Source organism: Oxyura jamaicensis, chromosome 25, assembly GCF_011077185.1.
Source record: "Oxyura jamaicensis isolate SHBP4307 breed ruddy duck chromosome 25, BPBGC_Ojam_1.0, whole genome shotgun sequence".
Lineage (NCBI taxonomy): Eukaryota > Metazoa > Chordata > Aves > Anseriformes > Anatidae > Oxyura > Oxyura jamaicensis.
Genome location: NC_048917.1, coordinates 2,678,334 through 2,694,117, shown reverse-complemented (window position 1 = coordinate 2,694,117; position 15,784 = coordinate 2,678,334). Strand labels below are relative to the sequence as shown.

General features: G+C 39.6%; 1 protein-coding gene across 2 annotated transcripts in view; it reads left to right on the top strand.

Annotated features, from left to right (window-relative positions):
- LOC118178189 (GON-4-like protein) overlaps positions 1-15,784 on the top strand; it is a 29,866-nt gene that overhangs the window by 6,070 nt on the left and 8,012 nt on the right. For both annotated transcript variants that reach the window (XM_035346497.1, XM_035346498.1), the window contains exons 7-23: positions 87-137; positions 927-1,022; positions 1,250-1,354; positions 2,188-2,358; positions 3,130-3,322; positions 4,104-4,205; positions 5,507-5,547; positions 5,852-5,955; positions 7,861-8,059; positions 8,765-8,851; positions 9,372-9,543; positions 9,733-9,877; positions 10,062-10,212; positions 10,834-10,950; positions 12,119-13,852; positions 14,391-14,634; positions 15,590-15,771. In XM_035346497.1, coding sequence (XP_035202388.1) covers positions 87-137; positions 927-1,022; positions 1,250-1,354; positions 2,188-2,358; positions 3,130-3,322; positions 4,104-4,205; positions 5,507-5,547; positions 5,852-5,955; positions 7,861-8,059; positions 8,765-8,851; positions 9,372-9,543; positions 9,733-9,877; positions 10,062-10,212; positions 10,834-10,950; positions 12,119-13,852; positions 14,391-14,634; positions 15,590-15,771 — 3,894 coding nt within the window. The remainder of the gene's footprint in view (positions 1-86; positions 138-926; positions 1,023-1,249; positions 1,355-2,187; positions 2,359-3,129; positions 3,323-4,103; positions 4,206-5,506; positions 5,548-5,851; positions 5,956-7,860; positions 8,060-8,764; positions 8,852-9,371; positions 9,544-9,732; positions 9,878-10,061; positions 10,213-10,833; positions 10,951-12,118; positions 13,853-14,390; positions 14,635-15,589; positions 15,772-15,784) is intronic.

Sequence of the window (15,784 nt, the reverse complement as noted above, 5' to 3'; positions counted from 1 at the left end):
CTCAAGTACTTATTTGATAAAATTGATTATCTAAGCTGTGCAAAAGCATGCTTTTCAGAGAGTTAAAATGTTTTTGCTATCTTTAGGTGATTCCAACGTGGAATATTTCTCCAATTAAGAAGGCAAATGAGGTAAAGGTAAGTGAACTACTACTGGGAAATTGGAGTCCGTGCTAGAGACACCTTGCTTAGCAGTAAGTCTTAATGGTGTGCTGGAACAGACTTGGCTCTAGCATGTTGGGAGTATCAGTGACCAGCATTGTGAATGGGTTATGCAGGGAAGGACAAGGCAGCTAAGGTAGAAGTGTGCAGAGAACCCAAAAGAGCTGCCTGCAGGGGAACTGCAGAACATGAAGGAATGATGGCATGCCAGAGGAAGGGGTCTTTTCTTCTACTTGATCCAGCTCCCCATTTTGGTACTGCAGCAGCCTCTACCTGGATGAAATGCCTGATAGTGAATGCTGCTGCCCAGGTCTCATGCTGTGAGTTGCTCCTCTTTGAGATTGTTATACGTATTCTAGGACTGCCAGGAAATGTGGCTTGGATCTCAGTTTTTGGCCTAAGACCTGCCTGCTCCAAAAGACTTATAGTTTAGGTGTAGAGGGGATTCAGCAGCAGAGCAGGAATGAATGGCCATTCAAGTAAAAGAAATGTGTCCTTGAGAAAGTGTCTGTTTATGTAATGTTTCCATTGTATAAATGATAAATCATGTGTTCTTGTACCTTTTCATACCACTTACTTTGCTTTACCGATCTTACTTTAGTAATATATTTGTTTTCTTCAGCCTCTTTCTGTAGTTTCCTTCTTTTGTGAGCTTCATTGTATTTCTTCAGCTGTTGCATATATTTGATCAGATAGTGTACCATTAGAGTGCAATGCTTTATCTTGCCAGTAAAAAGTTGTCACCTTTCTTCTGTTCTGTTGCAGCCTCCTCAGTTTGTGGACATTCCTCTTGAGGAAGACGATTCATCTGATGAGGAATACCAGCCTGATGATGAGGATGAAGATGAGACTGCAGAAGAGGTAAATGTAACTTGTACAAAGATCTGTTCAGCATGGAGTTTACACGTTTAAGGCCACAGAATGCTCTGTTTTAACACACGAATGATTGTAAATCACCTCAGAGTTTCTAGTAATCTTTCTTCAATGCTGTATTATTTGGCTAAAGAAGTGTCTTTGGAATATTAGTTGAAGCAGGTCTTGATTGTAGCATGATTGATTGATTGCGTTCTGTATCTCTTACACTATAGAGTTTACTGGAAAGTGATGTAGAGAGCACTGCTTCTTCTCCTCGGGGAGCAAAACGATCTAGGACAAGGCGATCATCTGATGAAGAGGGAGGAGCACTCTGTGAGGCAAGCTTGCAAGAGTTTTTGTTTCTAAAGAAAGCAATCTTCAGTCATTATTCCTAAATTAATAAGAAAGCAAAAATATATACTGTTGTTTTAAGTTGTAGTGGCGTTACAGGTGCTATGTAGATTTGGGGTCCCACTGCAATGGTTCCTGTGTAAGCAGTTAAGTTCATCCTTTGCAGAAAAAGCTTAGTCAAAAATGAATGCAAATCCTTAAAAAGGCACTACCAATGGAAACAATCTGCTTCTTTTTCAGATAATGTTTATTTTTCTGATTATTTTTGAGGGGGAAATGCTTTCTATGCTTGGCTCAGGAGGACATGGTGATATTCATAAAAGCATGAAAGTATTTGTAGTGAATGTATGCACTATCAGATCAGTGGAAAGAATATGCAGTGTGATAGGAGCTGACAGGGAGTGAGTATCACCAGACAAGAATCAGAAAGCAACTGTGAGAACTGACCATTGGCACTGGATTCAGAGAAAGAATAATAATGTACTGATATTTCCAAGTTTACTCACTGTGGGACTGTTTTGGGGAAGGTTGTGTGTGTGCCACAAATACTGGCATAACTAGAGATAATAAATCTGAATGCTGGAACTTTCCAGCATTTGACTATTTCCAAATGTCTCCTTTCCTGAAAGTTCGTTAAATAGTGAATTTGTACTTTCTGAAAATCAAAGTGAGCCTAATACAAATCATCTGTTTCCTTCTGTGAAGCATTTTTCTCGTTTCGATTTTGCTAGCCTGTGGTCAAACTGGAAAAAAAGACTTACTCTGTCCTTGGAAATCTGCTGTAAATAAAACTTTATAACATAAAGGCCTTTCTAATTAGGTGGAGAAGGTTACTACACCTGTTGTTAGACATATTAGTGCTGAAGTAGTTCCCATGGGACCTCCGCCACCTCCTAAACCAAAGCAAAGCAAAGACAGCACATTCATGGAGAAGCTGCATGCAGTGGATGAAGAACTGGCTTCAAGCCCAGTATGCATGGATTCCTACCAGGTACTGTGTTTTGGGATGCTACAGTGGTATTTTTTCAGTTTGAGTTAAAATTTCATTCTGTTCTCCTTTTGTAAATTTAAATAAGATGAATCTGTTTAGTGGGTAGCATGCAAGCTCTGTGTGAGAATTAGAGGTAGCTGTTAGTACAGGGCTATCGGTGACATGTACTTTTAATGTCTTGTATCATAACTACACTTTCTGTTTATGCTCATAGGCTTCTCAGTTACATTGTTTTTACTGTTAACTGTAATTCTATGGCATTTACATAAGTAAGGAAAATTCCTTTTAAAAGAAAATGGTCACTTTGGTTGTATTTTGCAGGCAGGTACTCTATGAACATGCAAAGAAGCTCGGTTGCAAAGACAACCACTATTTCATATTGGTAATGAGAAAAATATTACTGATCTACTGCACAAGGGTGAGGAGTTGTTAAGAAAGAGTCCTGTACTGTAGCTTCAGGTTAATTACAGATAGTGGAAACTGGGCAACAGAGTAAAATGTACGTGAAGGGGGCAAATATTGCAAGGGGGTGGATAGAATTTTAGCACAAAATAAGTGAACAATAATATATTCGTAAAGAATAATAAATTAATAGCAAGAATAATGAAAGTTTGGCTTTTTTGGAATACCAAAATAAACAATTCTTTGTGGCAATAATCTAACATTTTTGATAGTGGATTCTTCTTGCTCTGATGAAAATCCTACTGCCAAAGAAGCTGTGAGGAAAGCAGAGAAACTCTAATTCCATTGTGCTTTTCCTTCATGTTTCAGTCTCTGGAAGACAGCCTCATTGCCTTCAGAACCCGATCAAAGAGACCGCTGAAGGATGTTCCTCTTGGTCAACTGGAGGCTGAGCTCCGAGCCCCAGATATCACGCCTGATATGTATGATCCCAATACCGCAGATGATGAAGAATGGAAAAGGTGGCTTGGAGGGCTCATGAACGATGATGTGGAGAATGAAGGTACGTACAACACATTGTTGCTCATTGGAACAGAGGGATCCTGGAGGTTTTTCCTCCTGTTCTTGGCTACTTTCTCTTCCTGTTGCTCGTGATTTTCTTGCCTGCATCCATTATCTTGTTTAGCAATACGCATATGTTTTGCACACAGTCAGTTTTCCTCATCTTCTGCATGGACACTTGTGAGACACCTGAAGTTAAAAACCCTCACTTCAAATATTAACCAGCCAGCACATGCAGTAACTGGCAACCATAAATGAAAGCTGTGTTTGTTCAGCCCTTAATGCATCATGCTGTGTCATGAAGCTGGCAGCAAAGGTATGCCTGAATCTGAATGTACCATGCTCCTTTGCAGGGACATGACCTGTTATTGTAGAAAAAAATTATTTTGTTCTAGAAGAGAGAAAACAGTTTGGGGCTTGACTTTCTTTTGTTCTGGATTTACAGGTTACACAGAGTTGGACAATTGACTGTAAAACAAAAATTGGAATACTCTTCCAATGTATTGCAATATTTCATTCTTTCTAATTTTAGCTGAAACTCAAGTCAGACAGAACAAATCTAACTTTTCTAAATGGGAATGACTACGAATAAATGTGGTTAGTAGCTTAGTTTGAAAAGAGGATGGACTTGATGTTGCTTCCATAAAAATAAACAGTTCATTTCAAGCAGTAATCCTAGCCCTCTTTGTGTAAGATCAGGCAATAAACTAAGTGTTTCTCTTCCTGGCTACTGTTTGGTCTTGGAGGAGGGTAATGACATTTTAAAACATACTTCCTAATAGATGAATTAGATGATGATGATGACCCTGAGTACAACTTCCTGGAAGATCTGGATGAACCAGATACAGAAGACTTCAGAAATGATCGTGCGGTGAGAATTACCAGTAAGTCCTTCAGGAATCCCACTTCCTTTCTCATTAGGATTAGTAATTTGTTTTGAAAAGTGTTTTGTTGCAAAGTCTTTGCAGTGTATGCTAATAAGTAAAAAAACAAACAAACAACAACAACAACAAAAAACCACTTTGCATGCTGAACACCTTTTCCATGCGGAACTGGCTTTCTGTGAATACGTGAAAGTATCTAGCCAGAGCTGCTGTGCTATCAGATGCATTTTACTATATAGTAAAGGATGAAGTATAATTTTGAGATAGTGCGGTCTTTCATAAAGCTACATCCAAATCGGAAAGTGAATGCCTGCCTTATGTTTTGAGTGTAATGAAATTTTCTTCAAGTCATTGCAATCTTTGAGTTACAGTTTAAAGAGCGTATCATTTATTGTGTTCTCAATAGTGTATTTATTTTAGGTCTTACTGCAGATTATCTTCATTTTATTTTTTTTTAATTTAGTTTTTCCAAAATATTTGTGATTAGAAACAGTCTCAACAGATTTTTTTGGGGCCCAGCAATAAAAAAGGGTATAATATAATGTGAGCTAGCAGTGTGTCCTTGCTGCAAAGAAAGCTAATGGTATCTTGGGCTGCCTTAGGAGGAGTGTTGCCAGTAGGTTGAGGGAGATGATCCTTTCCCTCTGCTCAGCACTGGTGAGGCCACAGCAAGAGTACAAGTTTCAGTTCTGGGCTCCCAATTACAGGAGAGACATGGATGTAGCAGGGAGAGTCCAACAAAGATGATTAAGGGTTCTAGAGCATCTCAAATATGTGAAGGGCTGAGAGCTGGAGCTGTTCAGTCTAGAGGAGGATCAAGGGGGATCTTACCAATGTCTATAAATACCTGAAGGGAAGGTGCAGAGCAGACAGAGCAGGCTTGCTTGAGCGGTGCCCAACAACAAGACAAGAAGCAATGGGCACTAAGTGAAGAGCAGGAGGTTCTGTCTGAGCATCAGGAAACACTTTTACACTGTGCAGGTGACTGAGCCCTGGCACAAGATGCCCAGTGAGGCTGTGACATCTCCGTCCTTGGAGATTTTTCAGAAGCAGCCTGGATGTTGCAAGTGGATATGGGTGACTCTGGTTGAGGAAGGCAGTTGGACCAGATGGAGCCAGAGGTCTCTTCCAACCTCAACCATTCTGTATATATCAGAGGCTGTTCCTTCTCAGACCTCTGTTTACAAGAGGAGGGTTACCCTTTGCAAGAGAGATTCCTTAAATGGCTTGAGATTATGACAGGATTGATGAGCGTTTCTTGCAAGAGGAATCTTCATTTTTCTTTTTAATTTTACTTGCAGAAAAGGAAGTGAATGAACTCATGGAGGAGCTGTTTGAGACAGTAAGTGATAAATTGGATATAGCACTGAAGAGTAATAGATCTTTCTCAGATCTGGCATGAAATCACTAAAGCCATAAGGGGGACCTTTGTAAATGTTCAGTGCTGAATATGTGCAAAGGACTCTACCATAAAAGTGTAATTTTTACCGTTGGGGTGGAACTTACATAGGAACTACCATAAATTCCTGTAGAGATGAATGTATGTGCTAAGAGGATCATCATGAGCTTTGCTAACTAAAGACACTTTGTAGTAAGTGTACTTGTTGAGCTTTCTTTTTTCTAACTGTTACTACATGTGTTTTCAGTTTCAGGATGAGATGGGTTTCTCAAACATGGAAGATGAAGGTCCAGAAGATGAAGATAATGTTACAGAATCACGGCCAAATTTTAATACACCACAGGCGCTTAGGTAGGATCATTTGATAGTTGTCATAAAACTAAATACTATTAATTCTCTTATGGTAAAAAGCCTTTGGTCACCTGCGGGTACTATGCCATCCCCTAAGGAGATAATGCCTTTTGAGAAAAGGCTACTGCTTTAAAGGGTATCATCCATTTTATCTGAAGGCCTTCCATATATAACCCCTTTATTACACTAATTCTGGGAAAATGGCTTGGCAAGCTTTTAAGACACTTGCCTCAGCTGTTAAACAATACTCCCATAGTTATTGGAGCAGTATATTACCTGATTGACAACGACACAACGATTCAAAGCGATGGATAGAGACACTGGATACTGGGGTGTTGCTGCATATGCTCTTTGTGTACGTGATCAAAGCTGTGCATGTTCTGTGCAGAGAACATCCCAAGCTCAAAGCAATAGGTACTGTAGCTCTCTAATTCTTGTGCTTTACAGTGTGGTGGTGGGTGTAGTGTTCTCAACTCCTTTCAAAGAGGTAATCATTTTCTTGCCTTTTGTTGTTGTTGTTGGGGGGAGAGGGTTGATTGGTAAAGTTCAGTTACTGCCCTTACATTTTTTTGATTATAAGAGACTCCCGAGGAACTAGCTTGACCAAGCATATCATCTTGTCTTTTAAGCAAATAACTTGAATATAATAGTAGCATTTCCAAAGGAAGAGAACTACATACAGTTGCTGAGGCCTAGGTCTGAAACAACTATAAAATTCAGAAATTAACTTCTGATTATTTTTGATATGGGTTATACTTGATGTAGCACCTCAGACAGAAAAAAGTTTTTAAAGCATTACTTTCTAGGTAATAATACAAGCCTATTTAAGAAATTACAGAAATTTTCTAAAGGTGAACTATAATAAGAATGGTGTCTCCTTATTTATGGGGCAGATCACCTCAAGATCAAGCTGTATCTGTTTGGGAAAGGAGCTAAAATGACTGCTGGAATTTCTTGATACTCTCTCTGGATGAGCAGTACCAGAGAGAGCGCAGCAAATCTTAAACCAGCTACAGACTAAAAGCAGGGAAACTTCATGCTCTTACAATCTGTATGCACTTGTTTTGGTGATGGCTAGTTTATTCTTACTTCTTTTGCATGCCGTTCCTCCTAATTTTTTCTTCCCCAGTTTTATCTGTTTACAGGACTCTTGAAGTATGTTTTGTGGCAAAATACCTGTTTCCTGAGTTTATTGTTTTTATGATATCTTACATTAGATGCATCTTGGAACAACTTCGTTTGTAATTGACTTCAGGCCTGTTACAAAAGTAAAGCTGATAACTAACAAATCAGAATATTATATATCATTTTCTGCAAAAGAAGTAGCTTTTACTATCGTGTCATCAGATGTCCAGTGGAATAGTCTGCATAAAGCTGGGCAAAACCTTTTTTTAAAAAAAAATAAGTGGTGAAAAATAGAAGAAGAAGAAAAAGTAATAGCATTTGAGTCAACGTGTGATGTTTCTGGAGATAATTATGGTAACGTGCCACCCATAACACCTTGGGTTCGGACCTTGCCTGATGCTATAATTTAAATAGGGTTGGGTTTATTGTATCATAGATTATGTTAGCTCCTGGCTGCTCTGGAGTGTGTCTTAGCACTTGAGTACAACAAACACGGAGCACTACTGAGAATAGTGAACAAGAGTGTTAGCTGTGCTTGGAATAGAGGTTAAGTGGAACAGTTTTGGCATTGCATCCCAAAACTAAAACAGTGTTACAGGGATGTACGGTTTAAGAACTACTCTCTTCATACTACTCAACACTTTGACAGAATATTTCAACTTGAAAAAATAAAATAAAATACTCTAATAGAATAGGAATGGTCATTAGGTCCTATGCTTTTTATGTTTTTATATAGATATATAGGTATGCATTTATTTATTTATTTATGGTCTTAAACAGATTTGAAGAGCCTCTGGCCAATTTACTGAATGAACAACACCGGACAGTGAAGGAACAACTTGAGCAGTTGAGAATGAAAAAGTCTTCTATCAAGCCACCACAAGAAGTAGAGAAATCAAAACCTCACAATGAGAAGCCTCTCCAAAGCCTTGTTCTCGACTGTACGCAAAGAAAAAGGCTCCAGCAGCAAATGCAGCAGGTAATAAAATATTATCAGCATTACATTTAGGCTATGGAATATTCACTGTATGCTGTTGCAGCATGGGAAAGGAGCAGTGGTACAGCAAGCACTTCGGCTTGCTGTTTCATTTTGGAAATTAATTGAAAAAGCTGCAATTAACTATTGTTACCCAATACAGTGTCATGTCCTGGTGTGTAGCAGCAAGGAGAGGACACAAATCTCTCAAACACAAGCTAAAGAAAAGATCTTGGGTTATACATGTAAAGCAAATGACCTTTTTAATCTTTCAGCTGCAAAACAAGGTGTATGTTGTTTGAACATGTGCATATGGGGATTGCTGAAGTCATTCTTTCTGAAGAAACACTCGAGTATTTTATCAGAAAAAAAATCCCTTCTATATTGCTCATTATGGTGTAAGATTTTGTATAAAAGCCAGGAATGTGCCCTAAGACTTAAACCAGTGATGTATTCCAACTCTGTGGAATAGAAACTATAATATCAGAAGTAATTTTTTATGCTGCCTATTTGTATTCAAGTTTCCCCTCAGTTTTCTATTGTTGGAAGGATTTCTTTTGAAGTCAGACTGTTTTTTTTTTGGTGATTTTGTTTGTTTGTTTTGGTGGTGCTTGGGAGATGTTTCTTGAACCTTTATACTTAAGCTTTCCAGTTTCTTGTGTTACTGATACGCTGACAATCCCTATTTGTCTGATTTTATTCTTCAAGCATGTTCAGCTTCTGACTCAAATCCATCTTCTTGCAAGTTCCAACCCTGCTTTAAGTTCAGAGGCCAGTACCACTAGGATGTTTTTGGTAAGGATATGTCTTAAAAAAAGAGTTACACAAGCTTTAATGACTTCTGGTCACTGGTGATATTTAGAGAGCTTAACTTGTTTAATTGATCCCATGCAATTGAGAGACCACTAAACAAGACGATGTTAGCCTTCTGTTAGCATGCTCAGTACTTGAAGAAATAAATCACATTTTGCAGATTAATAACAGTGCTTTGAAGTGGCGTATCTTTGTAGTTTTCTACTGTTTGCTTGGAAACACTGAAAACAAAGTTCAAAAACTTCTGTATTAGTGAACATTCTGTGACCTTGATAGGTTCCAGAAAGTTGGTGAATTAATATGATCAGACAAAAGTAAGTATTAAAAAAATGAGGAGATTATTCCTAGATTTAGAGTTCAAAAATAAGACAGAAGATATCTATACTGATGTATTTCTATGCCTGTGACTTCACCAGCTTTTACGGGTTGCATTATTGCATTTACATATACGTTCTTAACCTTGTTCTTAACCTTTTATCTTTTTTTCTGTCTGACTTTGTAGAGTGAGCTTGGTAACTTTGCTCGAAGTTCTATGCTCCTTCGTCAATCATTCTATCCTAAATTTCAAACAATGTTTCAGCCATGTAACTTGAAGGGAGCACTGCAGCTCATTGAAGATTTTCATGCCCAAGTTCAAGTTGACTGGAGCCCTCGCAAAGCTGTGAAGAAGAGTGGTATGTATACTTTTTCCTGATCTAAATTTAAGCAGAAACTAAATAATATGCAAATTCTAAAAAACAGGGAAGAAGTAGCATTTTCTGCAATGAAGGGAATAAAAGAAACATTGTTTTCAAGAAGTCAGTAGTGAATAACAGTATTTGCCCATGCCTGTATCTGTCCTCATCTGTTCGTTCTTTACACAGCCAATGAATTTCCATGTTTGCCAAAGCAAGTGGCATGGATTTTGGCAACAAGGAGAGTCTTTATGTATCCAGAGTTATTGCCAATATGTTCCTTGAAAGCAAACCCTCCCCGGGACAAGATTATCTTCACGAAGGCAGAGGACAAGTAGGTGCTTAGAATTGCTGAATAACATGCGCACCAATGAACTTCCTGTATATGGAAAAGTTTTTAGGATGCAATCTTTAAGAATATCTGTCTGTTGTGGAACAGCACGTACAAATAGCAATCTGAAGTACTGTCTAAAAGATTACTTTTTCTCTTATTCCCCCCCCCCCCCTTATTTCTTCAGTTTATTAGCTTTAGGTCTGAAACATTTTGAAGGGACAGAGTTTCCAAAGCCTTTGATCAGCAAATATCTTTTGCCAACAAAAACTGCCCACCAGCTGACAGTGCGAATCAAGAATCTCAATATGAATCGAGCCCCTGATAATATCATCAGAGTAAGTGATGAATTCAGATTATGGATTGGCATTTTTCACATTTGTCTATCTGGTTCGTATTTGTCATACAAAAAGAGATGTGCTGTTTGTTGCAAGGACCTTTTTGTACGTGTGCTGATTCTTTCTTAAAAGAAAATGTGATCCTTCCATTAAGGGTGACAATTTCTTCAAAATGGCCATATGTTTTTTACTTTGCAAGTATTTTAATTAATATTTTGACAGCCTAGAGCCTAGTGTAATAGTGTAATCTAATCCAAAGCCTGATGGCAAATAGTCCTGGTACAGCTGTAGCTTCAGTAATCCAGCCAAATTTGTATAAATAAATTTTAAATAGCAAAATGTAAACAAAAGTGCTGTCTCCAGTCAAGCTATAGGTCCAACAGGCCAAATATCCTCTTCCATAACTAATGGCCACTGCTGAAAAGAGTAAGAAAAAAAAAACTTAAAGCTAGTACATGTGCACAACTGCTAGAATTTCGTGCTTTTTTCTGAGAGAAACCAAGATGGCAGTGAGCGTTCATATGAACACTTCTACAGAGCACAGTTCTTAGCCTACATCCCAGCAGATCTTGGACTGGTGTTCTGACCGTGGTTGTCTTGCCTTGCATTCTCTCCACATAGTACTATAAAAAGACAAAGCAGTTGCCTGTTCTCTTCAAGTGCTGTGAGGAAATCCAGCCTAGTGAGTGGAAACCACCTGTGGAGAGAGAAGAACATCGCCTGCCATTTTGGCTAAAGGTACTGTTTCTGCTGTTTATTCATCCAGCATAGCTTTGTTTATTTCTCTTTTTTTCTTTTTAGTTTCCTTCTTACCATAATGGTTCAGAATGAGTTGTTTGGGTAGGCTACAGCTCTGAAGTCAAAAAGTAGTCTGATTGTATTGCAGGGGAGCCTGTGTTATCTTGGGTCTAGGTAGTAAATCTAACAGTAGCAGCACTTAGCAACGCATTATACACTGCTCCTGGTGTGTCTGCCCAGCTGCAATATGGAGCTGAAGTTGTTGTGGATTTTTTGTTTTTTTGGCACATCCTTGTACATGCTACATGGGCGTATTTCTAATGACTGTTTTGATGTATTTAGTTTTTAATTTGACTTCATTAAGTTGTTAATTGACATAGTCTGACCCATGCCTTATGCATTATGGTTAGTGGTGTCTTTCCCACTGTTATAGCCAGGAGAAAACATTTGTTCTTCCTGCTTAAAACCTAACCTTTTAAGAGGAAAGAAGAAACCTGTGGGTTTGTGTTTTTTTCACAGAATCACAGAATTGTAAGGGTTGGAAGGGACCTCGAGAGATCATCAAGTCCAACCCCCCTGCCAAAGCAGTTTCTTTAGAGCAGGCTGCCCAGGTAGGCGTCCAGACGGGCCTTGAATATCTCCAGAGAAGGAGACTCCACAACCTCCCTGGGCAGCCTGTTGCAGTGCTCTGTCACCCTCCCTCACTCTTTTTGTGTTTTTCTTTGTAAGATGATGTTCACCTGCAGTGTGGCTGTTATTATACCCGAACGTCTCACACTTCCTAAGGATTCTTTCTCTGAGATTCCTTGCACAGTGAAGACTAAGTTGGAGGCATAGTGATGGCACTGAGGGTCACTCAGTGAGGTCTGTGTCTGAGGAAAAAATGAGTTGCCCTAAAATCTATTTCTCTTAATGGCACTGTTACAGTGAAGCTTCCATCCTACAGCCTTGTATTTACTGAAGGAACACTTACAAAGCAATTTGGTTCTGTTGTTTCTTTTAGGCACTTGGATTCCTTTGAAGGCTCTGGAGTAAAACTTGTGAATGTTAAACAGTAAATAAAAAAATGCTTTATTTTTAGAAGCAAGTTACTGCCTTTCTTCTGCAGTGCTGTTGGAAGGTAGGCAGAACCTGTGGATTGGACTGAAAACTCTCTTATTTCCTTTAGGCAAGTTTGCCCTCCATTCAGGGGGAATTGAAGCAATTAGCAGAAGATGCGAGGGAGATGCCAGGTTCACCTGATGAAGAATCTGTCTTTTTGGGCATAGAAAAGGAAACTTCAGACACAGAATATGATGAAAAATACCCTCTACTCATGCCAAAGGGACTAGTACTGACCTTAAAGCCTCTTGCCAATCGATTCTCCAGGAGAGCATGGAGAAGACAGAGGTCTTCAGCTCTGAAGCCTGTCCTCATTCGACCAAGTCCTTGTCTGCAGCCCATTTCCAATACTATTAACATTCAGAAAACCATGAAGTTATCCCAGTCAGAGGCTCCACCCAGCAAAGTTATGGTTCAGATTCCTCGGTTAATCCAACCAGCTGCGGTTATGCAGACAGTGCCAGGAGTGCAGCCTTTGAATGTTCCAGCAGTAGTGGGAAGTGGGGATGGCTTGGAATTTCAGAACGTGCTCTCTGCTTCACATCCAGACTCCAGGCAAGCTTTCTCAGCTGCTGTACCACCAGCATTAGTGTCTTCAAATCCAATAACTTTTCAGCCAAAATTAATGTTACCAGCTTTGGCAGGAGCAAAAATACGCAAACCTTGTGTTCGCAAGGGATATCAGAAGAAAAAAGGGACAAAATCTGCCCCACTGATAAAGACTTCTCCTTTGATCCAGCCATCTCCAGTCATCCTTACTGTACCTGCTACCACAGTGAAAGTGGTTAATATAGGCAATGGTTGCAACATGATTCAGCCCATAAATACAACTGTTGGGAGAAGCACTCAGGCTATTCCAGTTACAACCTTGTTGGTAAATCCATCCACTTTCCCATGTCCATTAAATCAGCCTCTAGTGACTTCCTCAATTCCTTCATTGATAGTTTCTCCTAACCCTGTTGGTCTTTCTGCATCTTCCGTTGGTGAAAATGAAGAGCTGAATCTGGTTCCTTCATGCCCTGCTGGAAACAGCAAAAATTCCTACCCCACAGTGGAACCCAAGGCTGAACCCCAGGAACTGTATGCTACATGCTCAGCTGTCTCCCCCATGAAGGAATGTAGTACAAATCCTGCCACTTCAACTAATGGCAGTCAGGAGATGGTAAATAAGAATGACTGCTGTAGCTGGACAGTGGTGGAAGGACAAGAGAATGCTTCAGAGCCATTGTCTGTAGACCTTTTGCCTCATTTAGAAGGTCCAGATGAAACAGTGAAAATTGACCCTGAAGATTCAAACAATGCTATCAAGGAAGTAAATCCAGTACAGAAGAGGGATCTTCTGTGTGCTGAGGTGAAGGAGGAATTCATGCTGGGTCTTGGCCAGGAGCTGAACATGGAGGCCTGCTCATGTCCAAATGAGTTGAAAGAAATTAAAAAGGAGCACGCTGTGTGTGAAGAGAAGGGAGAAGAAGAAAGACGGGCTTTGCAGTCATCTCCCCATGATGAACAGCAGGTAGATGCAGGTGGTGTTACTGGACCACAAGTAAGCGGTGAGTCTCCAAAGAATCATTCATACACAGTGGATCTCGAAGCAGAATTTAGTAGTCCGCTAGGTAGACCAGAAGATTCGTCCAGTATGGATGGCCAGTCTGTTGGGACACCAGCTGGCCCTGAAGCTGGAGGAGAGAGAGAAGGACAAGAGGAAGAAGACGATGATGACTTTGATGATTTCACACAAGATGAGGATGAAGAAATGTCATCAGCCTCAGAAGAATCTATTCTTTCAGTGCCAGAACTTCAGGTAAAAGCAAAGATTTAAAAAAATGCTAGTAACTTGTGTGCTGAAACACCTTAGTGACGTAAGGGCAAATCACAATTCCAATTGGAAAGCTGGACTATTAACCATATGTTATCATGGTATTTGTGCTGGTTTTGGAGAAACTGGACACCACGTCTTTCTGAGATTAAGTCTTAAATGAAAGGAATGTCTTGCAAAATTGTTTAAATTATGCTGATCTGTAAGGACTTTCTCAACTAAAGCTGTTCATTAATAAGAAATACTTTAACTGCATTAATTTCCAAGACACAATTCCACCAAGCCTTTAAGACATGAGGCTTTTTTACATGTTCAATTCTGAGTTGAAGTTTTTGTGTGATAGAAAAATGGGCGGTTCTGGTTCTTGTGGAATTCTGTCACTTTACTAGAACCCTCTGGTCAGATACTGTTCTGTGGTGGTGTTCAGCACTGTTAGCATTATAATGGAGTGAGCTAGTTGCTGAATGACATTCAAAGAAACACTAAAAGAAAATAATGTGGATTTTTGTTGTTGCGTTCGAAGGAGACAATGGAAAAACTTACTTGGCTTGCAACAGAGAGACGCTTAAGCCAAGAAGGAGATTCTGAAGAAGAGAATTCCCAGGAAGAGAACTCTGAGCCGGAGGAGGAGGAGGAGGAGGAAGGGGAAGGAATAGAGAGCTTACAGAAAGATGAAGAAGTTTGTGGAGACGTGTCAGAAGAACCTAAATCAGCCTTCACACTGACAAGGATGGCCCCAAAGGTGGAAGCCCACAGATTACCACCAGGTAAGTTTTGTTGGCTTCTTTTGATGCAGGGTACAGGGAACTTCTGCCTGCATTGAAAGCAAAACCATAGGGAAATTCCATCTGGGTTTAATTTCACTCAGCATTTCTGAGCTTAGTATTGCTTTCCATCTGAAAATTTTATAACAATCATAATTCTGTAAGAGCGGCTCTCAACATAGAAGCCCTTGCATATGTCAGCCGAGCATCTTCAGTTCCTTGTAATGCATTTATACTTTAGGAATTTGCAGACATGAGATTTGTGCCTTGTGTCAACTAATACCCTGAATCAATACAAGAACAAGATTAAATAGTCATACTTTTAAGTTGAATTTTGTGTTATAATATCATGTTGGGAACTGTCAAGGAAACGAAATAATATCTTTACAGAATATAGCAAGCAGTAGATGAATTTAAACAGGGATCTTTGAGGAGGTGGACCCAGTAGACCAGTAGATTCCCAAGATTAAAGACACAAAAATCTCAAGGTAGAAAATCTTTGTGTAGTATTTCATTCCATATTATCTGACACCAGTTAGTTATCTGTGATGTTAACTGTATTTGTGCAAGTAATAAGCCAGAAGAGTAATTTGCAAGTGTTAAGTCCAGCTCTGATGCTCATATCACATCTGTAGTTTTGCCCCTGGTATTCACTAGATTTACCTACTGTTTTTTAGCAGACTGCTAGCTGAGTAGCCGCTAGGGACGAAGATGGGTTTCTTGATGTATCCAGAGACTTTCCTCATCAGTTGCTGTAAGCAGCCAATTTCAAATGTTAGCCAGCTTGACTAATAAGAGGTATTTTGCTCATACACATACAAGAGGATGTAAACAGTTAACTGATGGTTAAGTCTGAAAACCTATTTCTCTGTCACAATGTTGGTCTAGAGGAGTAGTTGTCTACCAGCCCAGAGAATGTATTAAGTGCATGTACAACTTGTTTTGTGCTTCTTCACAGGAGAGAACGTGAAAGCCCCTGGGAAAAGCAGGAGTTCCCACAGAGCCAGAAATAAGAAGGGACGGACTCGTGCCAGCAAAGACATGTCAAAGCTGCTCCTCTTGTATGATGAAGACATCCTGGAGAGAGATCCCTTGCGGGAACAGAAAGATCTGGCATTTGCACAAGCCTATCTAACCAGAGTAAGCCAGACCA